General features: G+C 40.1%; 2 protein-coding genes across 2 annotated transcripts in view; one reads left to right on the top strand and one right to left on the bottom strand.

The window, feature by feature from the left end:
• Nucleotides 1-5,880, top strand: part of PCCB (propionyl-CoA carboxylase subunit beta) — a 62,358-nt gene extending 56,478 nt beyond the window's left edge. The window contains exons 11-15 of the mRNA XM_069475403.1: nt 2,500-2,607; nt 2,858-2,958; nt 3,355-3,453; nt 4,479-4,578; nt 5,613-5,880. Coding sequence (XP_069331504.1) covers nt 2,500-2,607; nt 2,858-2,958; nt 3,355-3,453; nt 4,479-4,578; nt 5,613-5,734 — 530 coding nt within the window. The 3' untranslated portion in view covers nt 5,735-5,880. The remainder of the gene's footprint in view (nt 1-2,499; nt 2,608-2,857; nt 2,959-3,354; nt 3,454-4,478; nt 4,579-5,612) is intronic.
• A 5,037-nt stretch (nt 5,881-10,917) lies between these two features.
• STAG1 (STAG1 cohesin complex component) overlaps nt 10,918-26,819 on the bottom strand; it is a 346,671-nt gene continuing 330,769 nt past the window's right edge. The window contains exons 29-34 of the mRNA XM_069473208.1: nt 22,635-22,840; nt 18,121-18,295; nt 15,996-16,106; nt 15,357-15,471; nt 13,031-13,111; nt 10,918-12,941 (exon numbers count right to left, since the gene is read on the bottom strand). Coding sequence (XP_069329309.1) covers nt 12,918-12,941; nt 13,031-13,111; nt 15,357-15,471; nt 15,996-16,106; nt 18,121-18,295; nt 22,635-22,840 — 712 coding nt within the window. The 3' untranslated portion in view covers nt 10,918-12,917. The remainder of the gene's footprint in view (nt 12,942-13,030; nt 13,112-15,356; nt 15,472-15,995; nt 16,107-18,120; nt 18,296-22,634; nt 22,841-26,819) is intronic.

Genomic DNA, 26,819 nt, shown 5'->3' with positions numbered 1-26,819 from the left:
AGGTATTTGTGCTGCAAAATTTTTTTCCTAGTCTGTGACTTGACTGTTTATTTTCTTAATGGTGTCTTTTGATGTACAGAATTTAAAACATTTGATGTTACATTTATAATTAGAGGCTTTTGTGTCCTGTCCATGAAATCTTTGCCTACTATAAAGTTGCAAAGATAGTCCTACTATGTTACCATCTAGGAGCTTTATAGTTCTGGGTTTTATGTTTAGGTCTGTGATTCCATTTTGAATTAATTTTTATGTGTAGAGTGAGATAGGAATTAACTTTCATTTTTTTTCATACAGGTATGTAGTTGTTCCTAAGTTATCATTTGTTCAGAAGACTTCCTTTCCACATTGAATTGTTTTGGTGCCTTGTCAAAATCAGTTGTGTAGGTCTGTTTCTTCACAGTCTAACCTGTTTCATTGCTGTTTTTGTCTACCTTTATGTTTCTGCCATATTGTCTTGATTACTGTAGCATTATGGTTCTCAACCTGGGGCAATATTGATGTCCAGTGCTATTATTTAGCAATGTTGGAAACAGTTTTGGTTGTCACAGATGAGATTGGGGGCATGCTACTGGCATTTGGTAGGTAGGGGACAGAGTGCTACTTCTAAGATTTAAGGATTCCATGTTTATAACCAAGCTTTCCCCATCATGGGGGTGAACGAAGGAATTAGAGCTGCAGGTCCTATATGTATAGGACAACTTTCTATAACAAAGAATTATCTAGCCCAAAATATCCATAGTGGCAAGGTTTGAGAAACCCTGCTTTATATTCCTTTTTTTTTTCTGAGACAGGGTCTCGCTATGTAGCCCAGGCTGGTCTTGAACTCCTGGCCCTCAAGTGATCCCTCTGCCTTAGCCTCTTGAATAGGTGGGATTACAGATGTGTGCCACTACTTCCGGCTTATAAGTAATTCTTGGAGTCAGCTAGTGTAAGTCCTCCAATTTTGTTCTTTTTAAAATACTGTTCTGGTTATTCTGTCTCCTTTTTATTACGATATGAATTTTAGACTCTGCTTGTCAATTCTGACCAAAGAACCACCTACAGTTTGGATTGGAATTGCTTGAAATTGTAGATCTGTGCTGTCCAGTATGCTAGCTATTAAACATTACATCTAAAATAATTAAAATATTATAAATAATTGTAATGACATACAATTAAAAACTTAGTTCCTCAGTTACACTAACCATATTTAAAGTACTCAATAATTTTGGGCCAGGTGTGGTGTGTCACGCCTGTCATCCCAGCAGTTTGGGAGGCTGAATGGTAGGAAGATCACTTGAGGCAAAGAGTTCAAGGTCCCATCTCAAAAAAAAAAAAAAAAAAAAAAAAAAAAAAAAAGCCAGGCTCATTGATCTTTGGTGGTCCCAAATAGCTAGGCCCCCCCCTAGTCCTAGCTATTCCGGACAGTAGCTACAAATGACTAGCAGCTACTATTTCAAACAGCACAGATAACATTGTCCATCATCACAGAAAGTTCTTTTGGGCAACACTAGTATAGTTCGGTTTGGGGGGAGAATGGATATTTTAACAATATTTATTCTTCTGGTGCATGACATATAAATTTATTTGTAGATATTCTATGAGATTACAGAAGTTTCATTCCATTCCTTGTTTATTGCTAGTTTTTAATCATGAATGGATATTGAATTTTTCAGGTGGTTTTTGTACATCTATTAAGATGGTCATATAGTTTTTGTCCTTTAATAATTTCATTGGTTTTCACATGGTAAAATCAATCTTGAATTCTTGGGATAAAACCCTACTTGGTCATTATATATTGCTGTTATTATATATTGGGCTCGATTTAATGATATATGCCTTGAAAAGTATCTGCATTTATGTTTATGAGGGGTTTTGGTCTGTATTCTTTTCAGGATACTGTCCTTATCTTGTTTTGGTATCAGGGCAATACTGGCCTCATAGAATAAGTTGGAAACCCCCCCAGGAGGGAAGATTTACTAGTAATGGAGCTCTTAGTCTGTACACTTTACATTCCGGTATCCTTTAATCCTTATAACCATGCTAGGAGGTAGTAACATCCCTACTTTTCAGCTGAGGAATCTTAGGCCAGATTGGTAATTTCCCAAGGACACATGGCTATAATTGGTAGAGCCAGAATGTGATTCTCAGCTCCAAGGACTCTCTTAAAACCTGCCCCTGAATGAAGCCTCCCATGATGGCCCCACATCCTGGCTGTGCCTCTGCTGTCGCTGTCCTTCCGTCTCTGGGGCACAGCCTGGCTGCCTACACTGGGCTGTGCTCCCAGCTAGAGAGCATGTGGGGTGAGGCTACTCGTGGGCCCTCTTTGGCCAGTGCCAGGTGGGTTTTTCATCTTCCCTATTTTTCCTGGGTCATGAGGGTTCCCTATTATTCTGACCGGAAGAAACTGTGGAGCCTCCATAGAAACCAGCTTTGGATGGTTGCTGAAGACATATTCCCATTGTGAGTGGAACTGGGAATTGCCCAGAAGCTCAGCATGGATAATCTCTCTCTTTCTAGGATGCTTGGATATTAATTCATCTGTGAAAGGGGCTCGTTTTGTCAGATTCTGTGATACATTCAATATTCCACTCATCACTTTTGTTGATGTCCCTGGCTTTCTGCCTGGTAAGTGGTTGACAGAGGAAGGAGGGGGACAGGATAGGTGGTTTTGCCTAGTAAGGTGCCCACTTTATTTGGGGATCTTCTTGTAAAATTCCCTAAGGACTTGTGACTTTTCCATATTCTGGGTGTCCAGAAGGCAGGGCTGTGTGAGGGATGGCCGTGGCTGGAGGTGGGGAAGACCTCCCAGCCGAGAGTGGCAGACAGACCTTGAGAGGACTCTCACGGGTGTCTAGTAACTCTTCCTCATGCCTAGGCACAGCACAGGAGTACGGGGGCATCATCCGGCATGGCGCCAAGCTTCTCTACGCATTTGCCGAGGCAACTGTGCCCAAAGTCACAGTCATCACCAGGAAGGTGAGGCCCTCACGTTGGAGGCTATGACCCTACTTGCTCCCCCGCAGCACAGCTGTGGTGGGAGGCCTGGCCAGGAGTTTCTCCAGGGCTGGAAGGAGGAGTACCCCTTGTTTATCCTTAAAATGATCCTTTGAGGACAGTGTTTCCAGCCCTGCAGACATGCCCTGCAGTGATGTCTGTGGTCTTTCAACGCAAGGGAACTGAAAGCAGCAGTGGGAAAAAGCCAGGAAAAACAATGAACAGTAGCTATGAAAGGCCTCACAGACCTTGGGCCTTTAGGAGCCCAGGAGGACTATTCACGTTCTTTGTCCCCATTTCACCTGCCTTCTTGAGGTCTTTCAGGGAAATGATCTGGTGGTCTCCCGCTCTAACGTTCAGTATTTGGGTCTGTTCTAGGCCTATGGAGGTGCCTATGATGTCATGAGCTCCAAGCACCTTTGTGGTGACACCAACTATGCCTGGCCCACAGCAGAGATTGCAGTCATGGGAGCAAAGGTGAGGACCTCTAGCTTTCTTTCCCCTTTTCTGGGTCCAGGGACTGTACTCCTCTAGCAGGAGCTCAAAACATAGCTGGGAAATGTTGGAGAGAGGCCCCTAGGATGGGCCAGGATGAAGGGAAATAGGACCTAGACATTGGCAAGTCTCCCTGGGGCTGCAGGGCCAGCTCTGCCTCCTGTCCTACACTCTCACTTCAGGCCCGCGCTGGTGTCTTCATGCCAGGGTGGGTGGGGCAGGTGAAAGGCATGAAAAGTGAGAGGGGCCCAGAGTGGGTTTTGAGATTGTAAGTAAAGGGGGTAGAGGGTTGAGTCAACTGAACTAATCTTTGGAAGGACTGGACGTTCCCCCCACCCAACCCTACTTCAGCTTCCAGGGAGGCCCCAGAGCCACTCCTTTCCAGCCCCTGAGAAGCTGAACCGTAGTTCTGACCTGGGAGACTTTGGGCAAGGTTCTTCCTGTTGCTTGACGTATTCCCCACACCTTCTCTGCTTTGAAATAGCTATTGAGGTTGAAACAGGTAACTCCCAGGGCTCCCCAGAGCTGACTTACAGGTGTTCTGACTTCAAGGCCAAGCCTTTTACATTTGCGGTGCAATCTTTCCTCCTCTGGCCACTGAACTGTATATTCAGGCTCAAGATAATGAAAAAAGAAAACAGCACTTTTAATTCCCCTTGACACAAAAGACCTTGCATTTAATATGGGAAAATAGGCAAAACATCTTGACCTTGAAGAAGGATGATGAGTGCAAATGGAGAGGGGTAGGATGGAATCTGCAAAGAGAAGCTACTGGCTTTCACCTGGGCTGCCCTTCCCTTGGGCACAGCTGAGCATCCCGTCGTACAGCTCCTGCAGTCATGATGGTCAACCCCAGGCGACACCTGCCGCTATGCTCTGGCCTTTGGAGCTGGCACTTCTCCCCAGTATACTTTGATTCACCAAGAATTGTGTAGCCACACCAGGTGATGAGTGGGTGTGTCTGGGTTGTGGCCTCTAGCAAAGTTCATTAACTTCTCTCATCACAGGGTGCTGTGGAAATCATCTTCAAAGGGCATGAGAATGTGGAAGCTGCTCAGGCAGAGTACATTGAGAAATTTGCCAACCCCTTTCCTGCAGCAGTGAGAGGTAGGGGACTGTGGTGTGGAGGGCAGCTTTGTTTGATCTCTTGCTCATTCTCTCTCTCTCTCTCTAAAAAGTCTCACATAGCTGCCTTTTGCTGTTGTAGTCTAATCTGTTGACTGGTGAAGTTTGGGGGTATCTCTGGGCAGTCATTACTCAGGGACAGTGGTACCTTTGCAGGCCACTTTGGCAACCATAACAACATTGCTGAAGTGTCTAAATTTCTAGATGATGTTTCAGTTATTGAGTGCTGTGTAAAAATCCACCCCAAAACTCAGTGGCTTAAACCAGTTACATTTTTTTCCTGTTTGTGGTTCTGAGGGTTAGCAATGTGGTTTGAGCTCAGCTGGATGGTTCCGCCAGTTTTGCCTGGGATCACGGATACAGCTGAAGTCAAAGCTTGACTAAGGCTTGATAGTCCAAAGTGGCCTCACTTATGTGGTAGGTGCTGGCTGTTACTTAGACTCTTTCCCATGTGGTCTCTTCACCCTAAAGGAGGCTAGTACAAGCTTCTTTACATGCTATCCTGAGGATAGCAAGGGGGCAAGGGAAGCTGCAAGGCCCCTTGAGGCCTGGGCATGGAAGTTGCACAATGTCACTTTTGCCACATTTTATTGGCCAGTGCAAGTCATAAGGTCAGGTGAAGGAATAGAATCCACCTCTTGATGGGAGAAACAGCAAAACATTACAGAAGGACTTGAGTACTGGATGGATGGGAGGAATTGTTGTAGCCATTTTTGAAAATATAGATATGTTTTCTTAATTTTATTTCCTATTGAATTCATCTTGGCAGGATGGGAGGCGTTGGGAGCAAGCAGGTTGGGGAGGGTGTAAAATTTCCCCTTTCTTGCTAAGTGCTCCCAGGCCAGAGTTTGGGGGCTTGCCAGAACAGACAAGCTCCTGGGATGCAGGTTGGGCCCTGCTCACACTGTTGGCTCCAGGGATGGTGCCCAGGCTGAGTACAAGGTTGAGAGTGGGGGGGTAGAGGTGGCATCATCTGGGGATGCAGGTGATCTACTTCCTTTTCTGTGCTTCACCAGGGTTTGTGGATGACATCATCCAACCTTCCTCTACTCGTGCTCGAATCTGCCGTGACCTGGATGTCTTGGTCAGCAAGAAGGTACAACGTCCTTGGAGAAAACATGCAAATATTCCATTGTAAACAAATCAAAGGAAAGTAAACCAACAGCTAAATTACTGTCTGCCCATTTGCACCCCATCCCTGCCTTTTGCGGTCATGAAACCTGGGAATCTAAATATCAGTCATAATTTAGAATGGCTAAGGTTATTAAATTCTAGAAAAATCTCTTTTGTGCCTTATTGTAAAATTATTTACTTTTAGAAGGTGGTAAAATCTTAATTGGCATTTGTAGCATAAATGTCATTTTTTATGGTAGAAATATGAAAAATCAAGAAAACTAGAAAGAAAACAGTACATGGTATTATCACCTGGAGCTGATCACTTCTGTATATTTTCCTTTTTCCTCCAATAATTAATTTTTCATCCATTGACAATATAATATTTTAAGGCAAAAATACTTAGGCTTCAGTTTCCTTACTTTTAAAATAGAGATAATATGCCCTGTCTCTTGATTTCCTCATGAATTGTTTAGGATTAAATGAGATGTTTGCAATTGTGGTATATGTGTCTAGCAGAACAGATGCACAGTAAGGTATAGTACCCTATATTGACTTCAGTTATTTCTAGAAATGTGTTCTCACATTTTAAAAAACTTTTTTATGTGAAAATTTTTAAGCCTATGGAAATGTTGCAAGATTTGTATTATATACCCTTCACGTAGATTCTCCAGTTAATATTTTCTACATTTACTTCATCTCTTCCATAAATATATAATTTTTACTGACTCATGTGAGAGTAAGTTGTAGAATCATGACCCCTTTGTTCCCAAAACTTCTGTATGTATCTCCTAGGAACAAGGCCCATTGTCTTACGTAGTCTCTTTCATGACATTGACATTTTCAAGGAGTGATTTCTTGCCAGTTATTTTGTAGAATGTCACTCAGTTTGAGTTTGTCTGATTGTTTCCTGATGTTTAGATTCAAATAAGAGTAATACATAAGTGTGTTTGTATCACATCAGGACGCCCATGATGTCAGTTTTTCTAGTTATTGGTAATTGACTCTGATCACATGGTTGAGGTGGTGGCTGCAAAGGTTTTTCCACCATAGTTACCATTTTCCCTTTGTAATTAATAACTAACTTGTGGGGTGTTCTTTAATCCTGTCTGCCAACAAACTTTCACCTATTAGTTTTAGTATTTATCGATGATTCTTACCTCACAGGGATTCTCTGTTGATTGTAAAATATAAATGTAAGTGTAGAGTTTCTAACCCTATCACGTCTGTATGTGTTAGTTGGAACTCTAGGTAAGGAGGAGCTTTCTCTTCTGTTTTTATCTTCTCAGTGTCAGTCTGGACTCATGATTCTTTTAAAATTTAATGTTACTCACTTTGACATTCAGCATTACCTGATTTGGCTGGTGGGAGCTTCTTTAAGCTGGCTTCCCAGGTCCTTTTGATATGTCCCAGTAATTCTTTGAGTATTTCCTTAATTTCTGACACAGAATAATGTTCCAGGCTCATTTTATATTTTCCTTGCCCAGCCCTGGAACCAGCAATTTCTCCAAGGAACCTTGGTTTCTTTTAGTAGGTATGTCATTTAGAAGCTAAAATTGACACCCCATTGATATTGGGGTATCGTTACTTTGAGGCATTTTCAACAACTAGGAAAATTCATACAAATAAGTGTGTATATGTCTGTGGGATCTATGTACACATAAATACGTTTATTGTATTTTTAAATCATGAGTTCACACTGAAACTTTTAATTCCAATCCAACACCATGGATTTTTCTTTGACTTCCCTCCATCTGTATTTAGTTCTGTTTTCCAACAGCAATAAACCTGGCTCCCATTATCTTCAATATATTTTACTCATTTGCTCAATTCTACATTAAATCCAAGTTTTGAAATCACACCTGTATCAACAATAAACCTAAAGTTCAAGACTTTTTTTGGTAGTTCTTTTTTGTCTTTAAACTGAAGGTGCATGGTTAAGTTATTAATTAGTAACTGAGTGGTCATTTTCAATATGACTTAAAAGTTTTTCCCCCATCCTTGTTGACTATCTTACTGAGTATGTAAAGCATTAAGTTGTGCTCTGAGTGCTCTGCTCCATGATGTCCCATGGGTGTGCTTTCCTTTGTGGCAGAGCCCAGGACCCCTCCCACTACTGGTGACTTTCCCTTGTTCCAAGCCCTTGGCTCCAAAGGTCTGTAAGCACTGTTTGGACATTGCTTCATTATTTCTAGGTCAACTTAACATACTAACTATCTTTCACTTTCCCTATTTCAAACAGCCTTTTCCCCATTCTAGGTTACCATTTTCTTTTGAGCCACTTTCCTCCTTGCTCTTCAATCACCATCCTAGTTGGGCTCTCAGTACTTACATAGCAGTCTCTCCACTGATCGGTGTTTCTCAGCTACCAGACTAACTCTAGGTCCAGATTTTGTTGCATTCCTCTGCTCCAGCTCCAGCATTCCTAGAGGATAGCTTTCTGCTTCTGAAGTCCTTAGCCCATATAGAAGGTCCCGCTCTGTCCCTCCTTTGCATGCCTACTGAGTCTTCTGAGCCCACAGTCCTATCATCTCCACTTTGGAACACTCTTGCTGTGAGTAGTTCTAATCTGCTTAAGTTCAGGGGCCTGATTTCTCCATTTATACACCTTGTTAGCGCAAACTGATTCTTCTTGTAGCAGGCATTTTTTAAAGCACCCGATTCTGCATTTTTTTTTTTTTTTGCCTCATATATATTTTTTCTTCCTAACTAGGTTGTGAGTTCCTAGAGGTGGCAGAGACTGAGTTTGATCAGAGTTTCTTCATACTCCTCTTTGGTACCTAGTACAGAACCATCAGAAAGACTGTAAAGCACTGGAATCTGGGCAAAGGGTGGTGGCAGACTGCTGGGATTTTTGAGACCTCCTAAAGAAGAATCATTCAGGTTGGTGGCTTGTGGCTCAACAGCATAAAATTGCTTAGCTAATCCAATTTCTGGGTCAGCCAACCTAGGATTTGGATCCTGCTTTGGTGGTGACTCTGCTGTGGTCCATATAATAGTGCACACGAGCTCTTCTTTTTGGAGGAAAGAGTCCAAGAAGTGTTTCACCAGGTTGTGAAATCTGGACACTGAGAACGGGGTGCTGTAAGATGATAGAGGAATCAAGAAAGCACATGGGCCAGCAGCTCAGGGAAGTCTTAGATGGTGAGGGAAGTCCTAGCCAGAAACCCAGCTGGCCAAAAAAACAGGAAGTTGCAAGACTTTGGAAGCTTTGTCAAGTGGACCACAGAATGCCTTGAGTGGCGGCAGTTGAGTATTCTCATTGGCGGTTGTGCAGGCATGCCTTTCCCACCTTTAAGGTGGTGCCCTCACCTTAAAGGGAAAAAGAAAAGTGTTGAATTTTGTAACTAATGAAGACTTGGGTTTACTGAGCAGAAACCAGGTAATATGGTGAGAGCTGTGGTATAGGAGGCACTGTGCTAGGGTCTTGCCGGACCCACCCCTGCCTTGTGTTAAGTAAACCAGTTCCCTTGAGCCACACAGCTAATGAGTGGTGAAGTTGAGTTGAATCCCGACAGATTTGATCCCAAGCCTGTGCTCTAACCATTCAAAGTACTGCCACTGAACTGATGAGGCAGGTGAGATGAACTCCTAAGGGTTGGGGGTAAGAGTAGCAGTGAGAGAGAGGTGGTGGTCAGTTCCCTTGGGATTGCGTCTTAACCCAAAGAGCTACTATTATGCATTTGGAAAGTTTTCCTATCTCATGCATGAACCCTCTACACAGTAGTACCAACAGATGGCCATCTTTTTGAGTTGCTAGAGTAATGAGGAGCACACCTACAATACAGCCTTCTAGTGCTTGGCAGAAAGTACTTTTGTTGTGAAAAGTTCTTCCACCTTCTCTTTTGACCATGTCTTGGTCTTAGCCCAATTCTCTGGCTGGGCCAGGAAAAAGTATCAGTGCATCCAGAGGCAAAGAAGCCTGTGAAGGACACTCACCTCCACGTGGAGTTAACAGTCTTGATGGAGTTGAGGAGTCAGCCAAGACTTTACCTGTTTAACAGCTATGAATGTTTTTTGTTTTTCTGATTCCAAAGGATTTCTGGAGAGCTGTGACTTTCTTTTGGTGAGAACTACTGATCCTCATGTTCTTAAGCCTCTGATGTTGGCATGGGGTTCCCACCATTTTAAGCAGGAGCTACAGCCACTTGATGGCAGTTCCTCAGTCTGAGGCCTCTGTAGAATCCAGCCGGTGCATTCTAGCTGGTGTGGCAGCCTCCATAGTTAAATTCTGACCGTGTCCCTACTGTCCCAGATGGTGAAAATATTTCCTTTATATGTCTTGGGAGTAGAAAGTTGCCTTCAAAAAGTGGTATGTGATTGATATAGGGACCCCCACAGAGCAAGACTCTCCAGGCAGGGATAGAACCTTACCTGAGTTTGGTCTGGTATGAAAAGCCTCGGTGGGCACCAAACCTTTGTTTCCCACGAAGACACTCTTCCCTGCTTGATGGACTCTTATCTGGGAAAAGGGCCAAACAGGGAGTTACAGTCAGGTCATAGCTGTGAGATTTGCAAGCCTGACCCAAGGGGAAGTCACACATGGGGAAAGCCTTGGTTTAGTCTCATAATCTTATATTCTTCAAGATGAGCTGTCACAGACCCATTCTTATCATCTTCCCTTTTTGGCTGCCTGGCGAGCTTACATGCTGATTTATCTCCCACATCTCTGCCTTTTCTGCATAGGTATGGTAGGCCATTTAAGGAACTCAGCCCAAAGAACAGGGCCAGCCCCATAAAAGTGTATAGGATGTGATTTCTTAAGGATGAGGTCTAGCTCTAGTGACAAGAGTAACCCTCATTTCTACAGCTATGTTGAATCTAGGTGGTTTTCAAAGGGCCACTGCTATGGGACAACCATGCACGTAAGCCTGGGATCTGGTTCTCAAGCAGGAAAGGACCCATACTATGAGTCAGTGGATGTTCCCTGAATGCCTCATTCAGCACAGCCCGCGAGAGACTCCCTTTTAAATCCCAAATGACTTGGCTTACTTGCTCTCTCTAGGAAAATTCAAGGAATGAAAGAAAATTAGTGAGCTAGTTCTAAATTTCCGCTTTCTTAGACACAGCAATACCTCACTAATATGGTAAACTTACCATCATTTAACAAATTATCTGAAAGAGCAAACTCTCTCAAGAACAGCATGACAGGAAATAGTCTCTTGAAAGCTCTACCTATTAGGAACAATAGGATGACTAGCACAAGCCTGATTTTGAATAGTTTATTAAAGGAAAGGTGAAGCATCAGTTTCAAATTGTACAAAAGGAAAAAAAAAACCTCATATTGCAAATGTACAATTTACAGAATTACTAGCAAAACCAATCAAGGAGACACTGAAAATACAAAAGTTTGATTGACTTCAAACTGAACTGGAAACCCATTGGAGTTGCTATTAAGCCTTTTTTTGTTGCATGGTAGTCTGCAATTCTGTCAGCATCCGCTTTCCACGTGAGACTGTCAAGCAGAGGATCGGTCTGTGCGTGTGCCAGGGTACCTTGTGGCTTGCTCCCTGGCCAGGATCACAGGCAGCCAGGGCTGGGGTGGACAGTTCAGTCATTCCTGCCCCTTCCAGTGAAGCCCAGATTTCTGGGAGAAAGTGAGGCCCCAGGTCCCCTAACTGGAGCCCAGGAATTGCTGAATTAGCAGATAAAACATTGGTGACCAACTTTTTTCAGAACTATACAAATGTTGAGAAAAATCTGTTTTTGTCTGTTTACTAAAAGGATGAATAAAATCATCCAGTTTGCTTTCCCACACAAAAGATAATCATTGGGTGCAACGAATTTTAAAAAAATGCTTTTGATTTGGTAAAAAGAGAAAGCCTCATGATTCTGTTGCAGCTACTTTAAAAACCAGCCCAGAAACAGCTGTGGATGGATTGGTTTGGAAATTTTGAGGCTTATTTTAAAAATCAGAAAGGAAGAAACTAAGTGGGCTTTTTAAAAACAACAATAGCAGCAAGTCATAAAAGTCTAAGCAGAATGTAACTCTAAACCATAAGACTGTCCTGAAGATTCATAATTTCTTTCCCCAAAAGAATTATTCTTAATATGCACATTTAACACTGAAATGTAGCTGTATTTCAAGGTAAGCTTAGGAACTTCAACCTCTAAGCACAGACTTCTATGCAGCACATACTTCTATAATCAGTAAACTTAATTCACAAAATTAGCGCAAAAGGGTATTAAGTGCATGGGAAGTAGACACGGTTATGTTACACTTAAAATTACTCCTGAATGGCAAAGATTTCTTCATGATTATCTTAAGAAAATGGAAGTTTGTGTAACTTGAATTTGGCAGGGCATGAAATAAGTGGTAAAAACAGCAAACTGATAACTTGAGAATCATTTTTGTTTTACTGAGAATACTTTATTTGCTGGTAGAAGTTGCTAAAAATGCACAGAACAAATACCAATAGAAAATGCACTGTATTTTAATCTCCCTATTCTATATAAAATGAACGGTGTACAGCATCTGTTGGAAAAGTGGCTGCATGGACATTTCTTATTTTATGCCCACTTTTATAAATAAAAATAAACCTTTTTATTCAAGAGTATATAAAATCTGGGAATCCATATCCACAGAGGGTGTGTGGTTTTTGGCAGAGATGCACTATGTCAGAATTTCTTCTTAGCTTGTCAATGTTCTGCTACTTCATATTTCTGTGTTCCACCAGGTCAACCAAATCCAGTGAGCTCCAAAACACTCTTCGGCAATTAGGATGAGCTGCTTACTCATAGGTTTAATAAAAATGGTTAGCTTTTAAAACATAAAAAGGCAAAATGTTAAAACGGTTTTTAAATTGTACAACAGGAAAATAAAGTTAAAAATATTTTTTTTTTTTTTTTTTACTCAATGCTGTTTTCATAAAACAGGTGTATAACAGTGTTTATCTTGACAGCTGTTTTAAAAATTTAAAATTTCTTCCTCCCTCCAGAAAAACACACACATCTGTATCGGGATAAGTCCAATATTAGGACACAAATGATTTTAAGGCCAGTCTTTCTGAGGTGACATTCACCAACATTCCCGTGGGTAATTTACATGCTCCTCTTCTGTCCCTGCAAAAAGGGATTGACCTTAATCATTTGATTAAAAAACAAATCAGATCACATCAAAAGTGTTTTTTCCCCATACAAGCTATCACAGTATATAGGCCTCTAGCTCTAAATAATAGAGTTCCAAATTTTTAAATTTTCTTCAGACTTCAGAACATAGGCATTCCAAATCCCTAGAAACATAATGAGAAACACAATTAATTTTATGCATAAACAGGACCAAGAAACCATAAATGAAAAGCAGTAATAATTGAACATTTACTGAATCATCTTCTATGATAGCTGCAGAGTCAAAGAAGTCTGGCCTCAGCTCAGCTCTCTCTCGCCGATTTCTTGATGGAGGCTGGAAAGAGAAATCAGTGACTTTTTTTCCTCTTAAGATCATTAAGACAATGAATTGTGATAATTAGCTAATATTTCTGACAGTATCATAAATATACAGAATTCTTAACAGTCAATTTTGAAAAGGAAAAGAGAATCTGGCTTTTATATGAAACACAGATTTTTAAAAAACCTAGCAGTACTTTTGAGATTTAGACTTTCAAGCTAAAATGAATAAACTGAACATATAAATACATATAAGTAATTTTGGGCCTACAAACACAGAACATGCTTTCAAGTCATGGAACAATTATAAAATTGATCAAATACTAGGTGATAAACTTTAGTGAATTCCCCAAAGCAGGGTATACGGAAAGCTACTGGGGGGTGGAGCAGGGAAATTATAGATCAGAGTGACATGATCGCATTTATATTTCTTACTAAAACTTTTCATTATGGAAAATTCAAAACACAAAGCAGAATGTTATGGGCTGAATTATGCGCCCCTCCTCCCAATTTATATATTGAAGTCTCAACCTCCAGTACCTTATAGAATGTGACTATATTCGGAAATAGGGTTTTTAAAGAGACAATTAGGGTAAAATGAGGTCATCTGGGTGGGCCCTAATCAAATATGACTGGTGTCCTTATAAGTTAGAGGAGATACACATATAGGAAAAACATCTGAAGACAAAAGGAAGAAGGTAGGAAGCCATCTACGAGCCAAGGAGAGAAGCCTCAAAATGAAACCAATTCTGCTGACACATTCATCTCAGACGTTCTAACCTCCAGAAATGTGAAAAAATAAATTTCTGTTTAAGCCACCAGTCTGTGTGGTATTTGTTATGGCAGCCCAATACACAGAGAAAGCAATATGATGAATTTCTATGTAGCTACCACCTACTTTCAAAAATTGTCAAACATTTGGCCAATCTTGTTCCACTGAGTCTCCTTACTATTTTTTTTCTTCCCTGTCATTTCACTTATAATTACTTCAATGTTACCTACAGCTGATGAAAACTTTTTTAAAAACGTAACCACCATACATACATTACTATTCCTTAAAAAAAAAAAAAAATCTTTTAGTATTACCTATATTGAGTCCATATTCAAATTTCCTTATCTCAGACATGTCTTTTTATACTCAATAAATTCCATATTCTGCATCTGGCTATAATGTTGGAGCACAGTATTTTGTCAGACTCTGTTGGGAAATAGGGCTAAGACGTGAAAGGTTTCAGGAGTTTTGCAGGGCTTTGCCTTGAAGGAATCTGTGGGCGTGTTAGTTCACAGACCAGAAGCTGCTTCCAACAAAGGGGGGCATTGTCAGAGAACATCTGCAAAGCAACATTTCTTCGAAGCTGCAAGCTATTGCCTAGAGCTTATTGCACAGCAGAGCTCGGTTTGGGCCCAAGGCTGAGAAGCTGATTAAAATGCCTGCCCAGAAGACAACATGCAGCTGGAACTATCTTAAACTTCAAGGCTATTCCTGCTTCACTCCTTACCACCTAGCTCTGTATTTAGAGAAACAGATTAGATTAGTATACAGACTCGGTGTTCCTGCTTTGTACATTTTTATCTTTAATTTGTATGCTCAGCTAGGTTTATACTTAACTTAGGGCTCAGAATGTTTATCTTAGAAAAATTTTGTAACTGTCTATTCTTGTAGACAGATTTAGGTAAGGGTCCCCTAAAACCTTTGGGGAACCTTGAAACCTCAACAAATGAGCTGTACACGTAATTCTTTAACCAAGGACAACTATTTCCTATAACAATAAATACTGATGTGGGATGTCACTCAGTGCCTCACAGCTCACGGGAATGCTGGAGGACCCCTGACTCCCCCATCACTTTAAACTGCACTTTGTCTCTGTCTTTATTATTTCTCTGTCTCTGTTATTTCCAAATCTCTTGTAATGATCCTGCCTGGGACCTGTTTTGCTGGGAGAGTAGCTAACTCCCAGCAAGACTCAAATTTAAAGTACAAGAGGCCAGATACACATGCTATGCTGAAAGATCTGATGTGAGCTCTTTTTCAAGAAGGTGAAAAAAAGGAACTAGTTCCTATTATTGCCAGAATTAAAAATATGGCAGCTTTGAAGGCAAGCTTGAAGAACACACAAGCTCATCCAAACACCCATTGCTGGTCAATGTTACCACCTCCTCACCTCACTCTTCCTCCCACAGGGTTCTGAGAACAAGAGGATCATCTTATACCAATGACATCACATATTTTAACAAAATAAAAATGCAGTGAATTTTCTTACCAGATCAATAACCATGGTGTCTTCAAACTCTTCATTCATATCTTCTAACTGGCTCCGGGATGACATCATCACATCTTCAAAGATGGGCTCAGCATCTTCCTCCATTAGACCCCGACTGGTAAGGAAAATGTACAGTCAGAAAGCTGTTCAGATTTAACCAATTTGAAGTCCTGGCTCTTTCTTAGATTAGCTCTTCTAACCAATAGAAGTATACCTCCTAATCATGACCTATACAGACTGTATAAATTATGATACTGAACTCCAAGATAATTAAGGAGCACTCCATTGGTTCACTCAAGATTTCATCTCATCAGAAGGAAGTATAATTAAATGCAATAATATTAACAGTTGTTAACATTTATTTAGCTCTGTGTGAATTCCCTCCAAATTCTGATTGGTACTATCATTGTCCCAATTTTACAAATGAACCCGAGGCACAGATGTTTTAGAGCTTGCTCAACATAGCAGCAGAATTTAAATGCTAAAAGTCTCAAGAGCCTCCATTCCTATCCTATGCTGCATAGCATATGAAGCATTATAATTTTAACTCCTAAGACCAAACATCAGACACCGAAGCCATTTCACAAAATGACCAGAATCACATAGTTATGTTTTTGTGATATTCAATGTAACACTTACACAGCATGCCTTACTCCAGTTCTCACTTTCATGTAGTTCATTCCTGTTCTGTCCTTCCGATTTAAGTCTTCTAACTTCGGCTGGCCTAACCAAGAGATCTGCATCTGAGGACTAAGAGAGGGTACTATTATTCATTTTGTGGTAGCAGACGATGAATTTAGCTAATAAGCTCCATGCTAAGAAAGCCATGGTTGGCTGACTTAATCCCCACGTAGGAGGAATTATCTGGAATTACTCAGTGCCTTTATAAAAAAGGCAGTAAGTTGCCCAAAGAGATCCTTAAGTCTCCAAGAGAAGCTGGCTGGGGCTAGGTGGATGCTTAAACTATCTTTCATCCTTGTTCCCCAAATCTCTGCCAAACAAGGGTACTTCTCAGACCTCTGTGTCTTTGGCTGCTGCCCCACTCAAGAAATACCTAGCTGGAGAGCAAGCCCCTAAGAACGGAAAAGATGCTGGTATGGCAGCTGAAAGCTCTCCAGAGTTGAATAAGGAAGAGTATAACATCTTTTCTCAGTTCGTTATGGAGTCAAATCTCCCTTTGTACTCTCCACTTAGTGGCACATGGGAACTTGCATAAACACGCCTCTTGGGAATTTTACAGGATGTAAACTTTAGTGATTTTTAGCCTATAAAATCTGTCACATGAAATTCTTTTTTATTTTTTTTTTTATTTTTATTTTTTTTTGAGACAGAGTCTCACTCTGTTGCCCAGGCTAGAGTGAGTGCCGTGGCATCAGCCTAGCTCACAGCAACCTCAAACTCCTGAGCTTGAGCGATCCTCCTGTCTCAGCCTCCTGAGTAGCTGGGACTACAGGCATGCACCACCATGCCCGGCTAATTTTTTCTATATATATTTTTAGCTGTCCATATAATTTCTTTCTATTTTTAGTAGAGATGGGGTCTCGCTCTTGCTCAGGCTGGTCTCGAACTCCTGAGCTCAAACGATCCGCCCACCTCGGCCTCCCAGAGTGCTAGGATTACAGGCGTGAGCCACCGCGCCCGGCCATGAAATTCTCTTTAAGTAGCTTGTCTTTATGTCATATGGGGCTAACCACCTTGATTAAACCTATAAACCTAGAGCAGGGAAAAGAAGGTAGACCACAGCCAGAGGGACTGACAAGTGGTAAGGTGAGGGAGGCAAGGCAGGTTGCTCAAACAAGGAGAAACCCACTCTATAGGAAGAGGTGTGGGGATACTGGTGAGGTCACCTGTCTAGGGATGCTGGTCATAAGGCAAACCACCTTCTAGGACATTCAGCAGCTCAAGAATGCCCAGTTATGCAATGGCTGACAACGATTATCCTCTCAGGTTTGAAGAACGGCAGATACTTTAAAAAGCAAAGAGGTCTTATAAAACCCAGGATCTGAATACTTCTAATATTGCCTCTTTCCATTTTTCAACCCCAGAGAATTCTCCCTTTTATCCATCACTATACATAGACACATAAATGAAGGAGCTAAGAGAATTTCAAAATTGAATGGAAGACAACTGTTAAGATTTTTATTGCAGAACTCACACCATCACCCTGCCTTCTCTATAATTTTCAGAGCCTTGTATACTAGAAAACATTTTAATTGCTAGTGTGGGGAAAAGGTAAGACCTTGATTCTGTATTAGAGAGCAACTATTCTCAGAATTTATCAAATAAGATCTTAAAAATTCTTAATCCATGAATAGTTTAAAATATACATATAACCAAGTTGAAATACTATTATTATGTAAATGGATGATAAAGGTAATACAAAGTCTATATATTTGGTGTTCAGACTACTGATAACTTAGCAGAGGCTCTCACAGGTTCTCTTGCCAAGGAAGTAACCTGCATTATCTTCTTGGCAAGTCCCCAATTAGAAATAAATCTGCCCAATGAAAATGCAAACTCTGACTAAAATTAGCACTTAGTGAGACAGTATGCATTTAAAGGTCTGTGAACTTTGAGGAACTGGTATCCACAATGTTTTTAGACTCTTTATAGATCTTCTCATATAAATTATCCCTATTTGCGGCTTTGTTTTCTCGCAAACTGGCTAGCTATATGCTTTGATGAATAAATAAAGTTTTTCTTAAATAGTTTTACTTTAACAGTTAAAGGTTTTATGCCAAGAAAACAAACTTTTACTACTTACTTGTGTAAAAAGTCTGGTTCAGAACCATGTTCAGACTCAGGTTCTTGAATCTGCTCTCCCATGGGTCGACTATTCTCCCGCAGTACAGTGGACGTGAGTTGTGGTGCTGGCAGGGGGCCAGGAGTCTGAATCATGGTGTCGGTCCTGTTTAGCCATGTGTTATCCAGACTCTCATCTATAAAATTCCAGTTAGAGTCACAGAACATTATGGGTGGAGTGAACTCTGGCGGCAGTTATAGCATAGACCTGAAGAGCATGGCTCTGCAGTTAGGTTGCTGAATGTGAATCCTAGGTTCCACTACTTACTTGTGTGACCTTTGTATAAGTTACTAAACTTCCAAGGTTTTCTCATATGTAAAATGGGGATATCGGTACCTAACCCAACAGAGTTGGGAGGATTAAATGAGGTAACATACATAATGATCAAATGTTAGCTATCATCACATTATCATCGCTTAAAGTCCTATCATCTCTAAGGATTCATTCACCCTAGAAGGGGAAGAGTGGGACCAGACAGAGACCTCGCCAACTTTCCTTTGCTCAAGCAATAAAGGGCCTATTTCCTAGGCCTCACAGGGGCCCCAGACAGTAGTACTTAAAACCTGGCTGGCCATTACGGAGAAATCAGCACATCTCTTTGCACAATTGGACACTGGTCACCAGAGAAATAACTCTTTCTGCCACGTTATACATGTGGAGATGGGTAGAGAGGCTCACTGTTTTCATGCCTCTAAGTCCTCAGGGAAGCCCGATCACCCCACCCAGCCCTCACTTAGTATCCTGCATGAGCAGGTATGTCATTTGTCATGTGTACAAATTATCTTTGTAATTAGATTTAAGTTCCTTTAAGGAGCCAGGAACTGTTTTTTCCTTCTTCTGAAGATGGTTTATAAAGAGCAGATTAAAGCATTATGTCTATATCTAAACTATCCTGATAAAATATTATATAATTATAAAGTTTCTGGGGGGTGTGGTAGCTCATGCCTGTAATCCCAGTACTTTAGGAGGCCAAGGCAGGAGGATTGATTGAGGCCAGGAGTCCAAGACCAGCCTGGGCAACATAGTGAGACTCCATCTCCATTTAAAAAAAAAAAAAATTAGCTGGACCTGGTGACGCATGCCTGTAGTCCTAGCTACTCAAGAGGCGGAGGCAGGAGGACTGCTTGAGCCCAGGAATTCAATGTTACAGTGAGCTATGATTGCATCACTGCCCTCTAGTCTGGGCAACAGAGAGAGACTCTATCTCTTAAAAAAAAGTTACTACCTATAAAAATTCTAAATTAATATGAGAAGGCTTTTAAAAAACTATTATGGCTATGGTTTTCCTTCTGAAGAATTTTAATCACAAACTTTAGTATGACTCCTGTTGTTTTTCCTCTTCCTATTAGGTCTCAGAGATATGTACATGTTAATTTCCTCGTTTGCCAGCAAGCATTCCATCTCTCTCAGTGTATTTCTCAGGTTTCCAATATTTTGTCAGACACATATGTACCTTCTGGATTGGCTTTTCTGTCCCATGAAATACCAACCCATTGTGTGATTAAGGTCATTCCACTGATCTGAAGCTCACTATTGAATCTCTTAGTTAATCAACAAAAATGTGTTTTATCATCTAATCATATCACTTTTCATTCCACATTTAATTAAAAACTTTTATTCTCTGCCATACTTAAAATTTTATGATAAAAAGATTAGTATAATTTAGGTTCTGAACCTGGTAAACTCATCTGTCAGCTCTCTAATACATGTCATTTTTTTCTAGAAAATCTTTTTTGATTCATTCAGGAGTGGGGAACCTGTAGCTTTCTAGGTCCTGAAGTGAAGCCTTTTGACTGAATCCAAATTTTACAGAACAAATCCTTTTATTAAAAAGGGGTGCAGCAGAGAAAGACGAAGCTTTTCTTGCCTCCTCTGGTGCTTAAAAAAGAACAATCTTGAAATCAGAAGGCTGCAAGTCCCCCACCTCTGCTGGGACTACCCATGCTGAAATCAAACTACCTGTTTCTCTTCTCTCCCCATCTACACTATGAGCTCTCTCTCTTTTTTTTTTTTTAATTTTTTTATTTTTTGAGACAGAGACTCACTCTGTTGCCCAGGCTAGAGTGCCATGGCGTCAGCCTAGCTCACAACTCCTGGGCTCAAGCGATCCTCATGCCTCAGCCTCCCGGGTAGCTGGGACTACAGGCATGCGCCACCATGCCCGCTAATTTTTTTCTATATATTTTTTTTAGTTGTCCAGCTAATTTCTTTCTGTTTTTTAGTAGAAACGGGGTCTTGCTCTTGCTCAGGGTGGTCTCGAACTCCTGAACTCAAACGATCTGCCCGCCTTGGCCTCCCAGAGTGCTAGGATTACAGGCGTGAGCCACCGCGCCTAGCTTGAGGTCTTTTATTAATACCTAATCTGTAGCACTTAGCACAGTTCTTAGGAAGGTGCTTGGTGGAGACTTACTGAATGAATGAATGAATAATTTCAGCAAGAACTCACTCTTCTTGAGATTTAAAAGATTCCTCCATGAAAACATTTCTTATAATACTCTCATTTTCATCCCACACGGATGACATTCCAGGGCCTAAGAGTTCTGGGCATGCAACCTATCTTTGTCATTTTGTAAATTTCAAATCAATACAGAGCAGTTTTCTTTTTTGCAATTTAACAATTACCAAATTAGGTTATCTGGTCCATATATGCTTCCCTTAATCTTGAAGATAATAACTGAATGTTCCATTAGTGATTTATACATGGTTCTCTAAATTCTCTAGGCCTTAATTTCTTCTGTGTAAAATTTAGATAATAATGTTGAACTCTGAGTTGACTTATAAAACCTTTCTATGACACTTATGTGCCAGTGACTTTACAAGTATTAGTCAAATAAATGATTAAATACATGTAAAACATTCCTAGTACCTAATAAAGACTTCATGAGTGCTGGCTAATAAGAATATTACACCTAAGAAAAGCTGTGAGTACAGGGGAAAATCATTTACATATGGAACACTCTGATAGGAGCTGCTCTAGAAGATATTTTCAAAGGGAAATGACTGGAGTCATTCTTTAGAGAAAAGTCCAAGATCCTATAGTACATAGAGAGGATTTTATGTTTTCATTCTCCGGACTATAAAGACTTTAAGTCCGAAAGCTGAAACTTGAAAGGAAATCTTAAACTTTGTGAAGAGTTTGTTAAACTTTAACATTTAACACTAATTCTTTCATTCTCTTGAAATATAGGTGCTGCCTCATCCACTGACTGATGCTAGATAAGAAGCATTACTATATAATGATGATAACATTCTGATAATAGCAGCTAACATTCGTTGAATGCTACCTATGTGTTAAACACTGTGCTCAGTACTGTGTGTACACTAAGTTGTTTTATTTGGAGTATCTCATTTAATATTCCAAGTAACTGACAGGATAGGTACTCTGATTATACTTCACTTGATCAATGATTGAAGCTTTAAGATGTTAAATAATATGCTCAAAGGTCATACAGCTGATAAATGAGAAGGCCAGGTTTGAATTCTAGAACTCTGATTTTAGAATTTGTGCTCTTCATCAATAGTTGATATTGTCTCCTGAATAAGGAAAAGAACATTAGATTTAAATTCCAACTAATGCCAGAGATTTTTGCAAAACCCTTAGTCACTTTTTTAGGCAGCAGAGGTTAAGATGATGAAAGGTGGACAGAAAGTTGTAAAAAAGACCAAGAGAGTAGGACTCATCACAGCCCACCTCTCTTGGTTTGGAGAAAATTTATAATGAGAAGCATGGAGAAGGGGGAAGATTATTTGAGGAAATAAGCATTTTTACATTGAGACTTCTCTCAGCAAGTTTAAGAGGTATGCTTTGTTTTAACAGAGTAATTTTTAGTCTTTTTGGACATGGGAATACGTACTATTGATCAGATTTTCATGACAGTTCAACTTCCCGTTCTCTATAGTCCAAGAGGGGTTATAAAACCAGATTTGGCCAATCACTGTCTTACATACAAAAATAAATTATCCAGCCAAGTGGTAGAACTGGAAAGCTATTCTAGTATTCAAATTGACTATCTTGTTTAAAATTTTAATGTACTGAGGATTATTGGGGGGTCAATTTTATAGACCTTCATTACTCTTTACTTTTTTTCTCTGTGCTTATTTCTTCTCTGCTCCATGCTTCTTCAAATACTTTTTCCTTAACTCTTTTCTTTCTTTCTTTTTTTGGAGGGGAAGGGGCGGGTCTCACAATGTTGCCTACACTATTCTTGAACTCCTGGGCTCAAGTGATCCTCCTGCCTCAGCTTCCCCGTAGCTGAGATAAAGGTGCAAGCCACTGCACCTGGCTATCCTTGACCCTTTTCTGTCCCAATTTGTCTATTATGACCTTTTCCCTGAACATCTCAGTGTATATCAAATATACAACGAAATCATGTGCTTAACACTATTATCTTGCATCAACAGATTATTTGCCACTTTTTTTTTTTATCTATAAAACCAGGCAAACTGTTTGGCTCATAGTGTAAAAGCAGACTTACCTTCTACTCGTTTTTTATGAAGTGGGGGTCGTCCTTTCTTATTCCTTACTGAGGAGGTTTTGCTGCTGCTACTTCCACTGTTCACAGACATTCTATCATCTTCACCCCCAGTAACTAATGAATTTCTATAGGATATGAGTGGAAGCCACACATCTTCTCTCCTTTCCATCATCTGCTCGGTAAGGAACTTCTCTAGGTAGGAATGACTAGAAACACAACAGAAGCAGCAGTGATTTTCATGAAAGCAGTTCATGTATCACTTATTTAAATTTTTTCATCACCTGAGAATTTAAGGTTTTGTTTCACATCTTCCTGTAATACTTTAAAACAAGAGAATGTATCACTAAGGGTATGTGTAGTGTGTGTGGGGGGGGTGGGGCAGGGGGCAGGGGACATATCTCCTATATTTCTCCCTTTGCTTTTAAACACCAAACAAAGTTCAAAAAACACCCGAAGTTTGGCTCAAAAAGATTACTGAATTTTCTTTTAATGTGTTCAAACCAGAGCAGGATTTCTGGAATGGTGAAGTGAGGAGGTTAGCATACCCTCTCCCCAACAAAACAACCTTTAACTGTTAAAAATTATAAAACAGAATAATTTAAAGTCTTCGCAAATTATCTTAAGAGCATATAGCAAATAGAGAAAAATTTATTCAAGAAAATCTACTAAATCTTGGTAAGAACAGCAAGAGTTTGCAGCATTTGAACCCCTTGCAGCCCTGTTCCCTTTCCTTGTCTCCTCTCCCCCAGTACAGCTCTGTATTGTGCCCCAGGCAGCTGGCTGAGAAGATGGGGGCTCCCTTTCTCTCTAGTTTCCAGCTTAGGGCTACCCTGAAAGAAAGGAGCATACCATTTTCATTTCTCATCAACCCCCAGCCCTCTGTTACAGAAGCTCTATTCTGAGAAGCAAACAGGAGGACTGAGGCTCCTTTTTCCCACCTAGCCTCCATTGCTGGGGTAGAAACTCCCTCAAGCCCAGCTCCACTGGGGCCCTGAATGCCCCACCTCAATTCTATTGCAGAGTTCCATACCTGGAGGGACAAGCTAAGAACCTGGGGTTACCCGTGCCTCCCCTGCTCAAAGAGCAGGGATGTTATCCTGAGAGAAGAGAGATGATATCCTGTCTCATTTCATTCCTCCCCCTTTTCATTTAATGGCATAAAAGTTCTGTCCAGGGGCTGAGGCAGGCTGTAAGAAAGAAGTTCTACAGCTCTGGAGGGGTGGTGGCAGGGTGTGGGAAGGCGGGGGGCTGACTTTTTTTGGAATGAAGAGTAGAAAAATCCTTTCCTAAGGGCATTGACAACACAGATTCTGATGGAGAGCAAATAAGAGGGTGCTGGTAGCCCTTTAATACTAGCAGCAACAAGGGACAATGCAGAACAGCCAGAAGTTTAACAAAGAGACAACAGAGAAGAACACTCCTGGGATCACAATCCTGGGATTGCTTGAGCCTAGGAGTTTGAGGCTACAGTCCTGCCTAAATAAATAAATAAATAAAATTTTTAAAAATTAAAAAAAAAAATCTTGAAAGTAGTAAGAGAAAATAACTCATTACATACAAAGGAAATCCAATAATATTAATCATGATTAATTCTCATCTGACACAATGGAGGCCAGAAGGCAGTAGAATGACATAGTCAAAGTGCTAAAAGCAAAAAACTATCAAACAAGAATCTTACATCCAGCAAAACTATATATCAAAACTAAAGACAAAATATACTCCCAGATGAACAAAAGCTGAGAGAATTTGTTGCTAGCAGACCTGCGTTACAAGAAATACTTAAAGGAAGTTCTTTAAGCTGAAAAATGACACCAGAGGGTAACTGAATTTACATGAAAAAACAAGAGTGCTAGTAAAGGTAATTAGTAGGTAGTTATAAAAGACAGTATGATTACATATTTACTTATCCTTTCTCTCTCAACTGATTTAAAAAGCAATTGTATAGGCTGGGCATGGTGGCTCACTGTAATCCTAGCACTCTGGGAGGCCGAGGTGGGTGGATTGTTTGATCTCAGGAGTTTGAGACCAAGCCTGAGCAAGAGCAAGACTCCCTCTCTACTAAAAAAAAAAAAATAGAAAGAAATTAGCCAAACAACTAAAATATATACAAAATATTAGCTGGGCATAGTGGCGCATGCCTGTAGTCCCAGCTATTCAGGAGGCTGAGGCAGAAGGATCATTTGAGCCCAGGAGTTTGAGGTTGCTGTGAGCTAGGCTGACGCTACGGCACTCTAGCTAGGCTGACGCTACGGCACTCTAGCCCAAGGAACAGAGTGAGACTCTAAAAAAAAAAAAAGAAAGCAATTGTATAAACCAATATGTATATTACTATATTGTTGAGCCCATAACATAGCAATGTAGTATCTTTGACAATAAGCACAAAAGAGGTGAGAGAGAAGTTGTATTAAAGTATGGGAATGACAGCAGATGGTAATTCAAACCCATAGGAAGAAATAAAGAGAACCAGAAATGGTAAATAGGGGTTAATATAACAAACTTTCTAAATATATACTTTCTTTTCTCAGCTTCTTTAAAAAATACAAGATTAGCTCAAGTAATAATTACAACAATGTATTATTGGGTTTGTAATATACAGATGTACTATGTATAACAATTGCACAAAAAAGGGAGGAAGGAAATGAAGTTAGAATTAAAGCTTTTATATTTTCTTAGAATAAACAAGAATAAATCTAAAGTAAATTTTGATAAGATGTATATTGTAAGGCCTACAGAAAAACCACTAAGAAAATAACTTAAGGAATATAATTAAATATCATTAAAGGAATTAATATGTTACACTAGAAAATATTCACTTAATATAAACGAAGACAGTGAAGGAGAAAGAACGATAACAAAAAACCCCCCACAAGACATATAGAAAACAAAAAGTTTACTAGCAGAGATTGTCAGGTTGATTAAAAGAAACCATGAACTGGCCGGGCATGGTGGCTCACGCCTATAATCCTAGCACTCTGGGAGGCTGAGGCTGGCGGATTGTTTGAGCTTAGGAGTTCGAGACCAGCCTGAGCAAGAGCGAGACCCTGTCTCTACTAAAAAAATAGAAAGAAATTAGCTGGACTACTAAAAATATATAGAAAAAATTAGCCGGGCATGGTGGCACATGCCTGTAGTCCCAGCTACTCGGGAGGCTGAGGCAGTAGGATTGCTTGAGCCCAGGAGTTTGAGGTTGCTGTGAGCTAGGCTGACGCCATAGCACTCTAGCCTGGGCAACAGAGTGAGACTCTGTCTCAAGAAAACAACAACAACAACAACAACAACAAAAACATGAACCAACTTGCTGTCTACAGAAACACATTAGATTCAAAGACACAAAAGCAGAAAGTAAAAGGATGGAAAAAAGGTATACCACACAAGCAGTAACCAAAATAAAGCTGGAGTGGTTATACTATTAATAATATCAGACAAAACAGACTTTAAGACAAAAATTATAGAGACAAAGAATGACATTTTAGAATAAAAGTCAACTGATTAGGAATATAGAACAATTAAAAATGTGTACGAACACCCGGGCACAAAGAGATATAAAGGACATGGGAAACCAACAAAGGTGAAGTGTGGGGGTTGGTGACGGATAAAAACTTACCTGGTTGGGTGTAATGAACACTATTCTTGTGATGGGCAAACCAAGAGCCCCGACTTAAGCATTATACAAGGGAACCATGCACCAAAACATTTATACCCCCATAATATTTTGAAATAATTAAAAAAATGTATATATACCTAACAACAGAGTCCCAAAATACATGATGCAAAAACTGACAGAATTGAAGGGACAAATAGACAATTCAATAATAATAGTTGGAGACTTCAATACCCCACTTTCAAAAACAGATAGGACAAGTAAGCAAAAGATTAAAAAGTAAATAAAAGACTTGAAAAACACTATAAACAAAACTAGAAGCCAACTAGAACATAAGACATTTACAGAACAAAACTCCACCCAACAATAGAAGAATTAACACATTCTTCTCAACCATACATGGAACACTGTCTAGGATAAACCATATGTTGGTCCATAAAACAAGCCCCCATAAATTTAATTTTTATATTTTATAATTTTTATTTATTATTTAAGTCTAGTCAAGTGAAGCATGGGGAGTGGAGAAGGAACAAAGGATTTTGTAACTGGTTCTGATCAATTAGTTGTAAATATAAATTTAAAAA

Source organism: Eulemur rufifrons, chromosome 7 (assembly GCF_041146395.1).
Source record: "Eulemur rufifrons isolate Redbay chromosome 7, OSU_ERuf_1, whole genome shotgun sequence".
NCBI lineage: Eukaryota > Metazoa > Chordata > Mammalia > Primates > Lemuridae > Eulemur > Eulemur rufifrons.
This window is presented reverse-complemented; position numbering and strand designations above follow the sequence as displayed.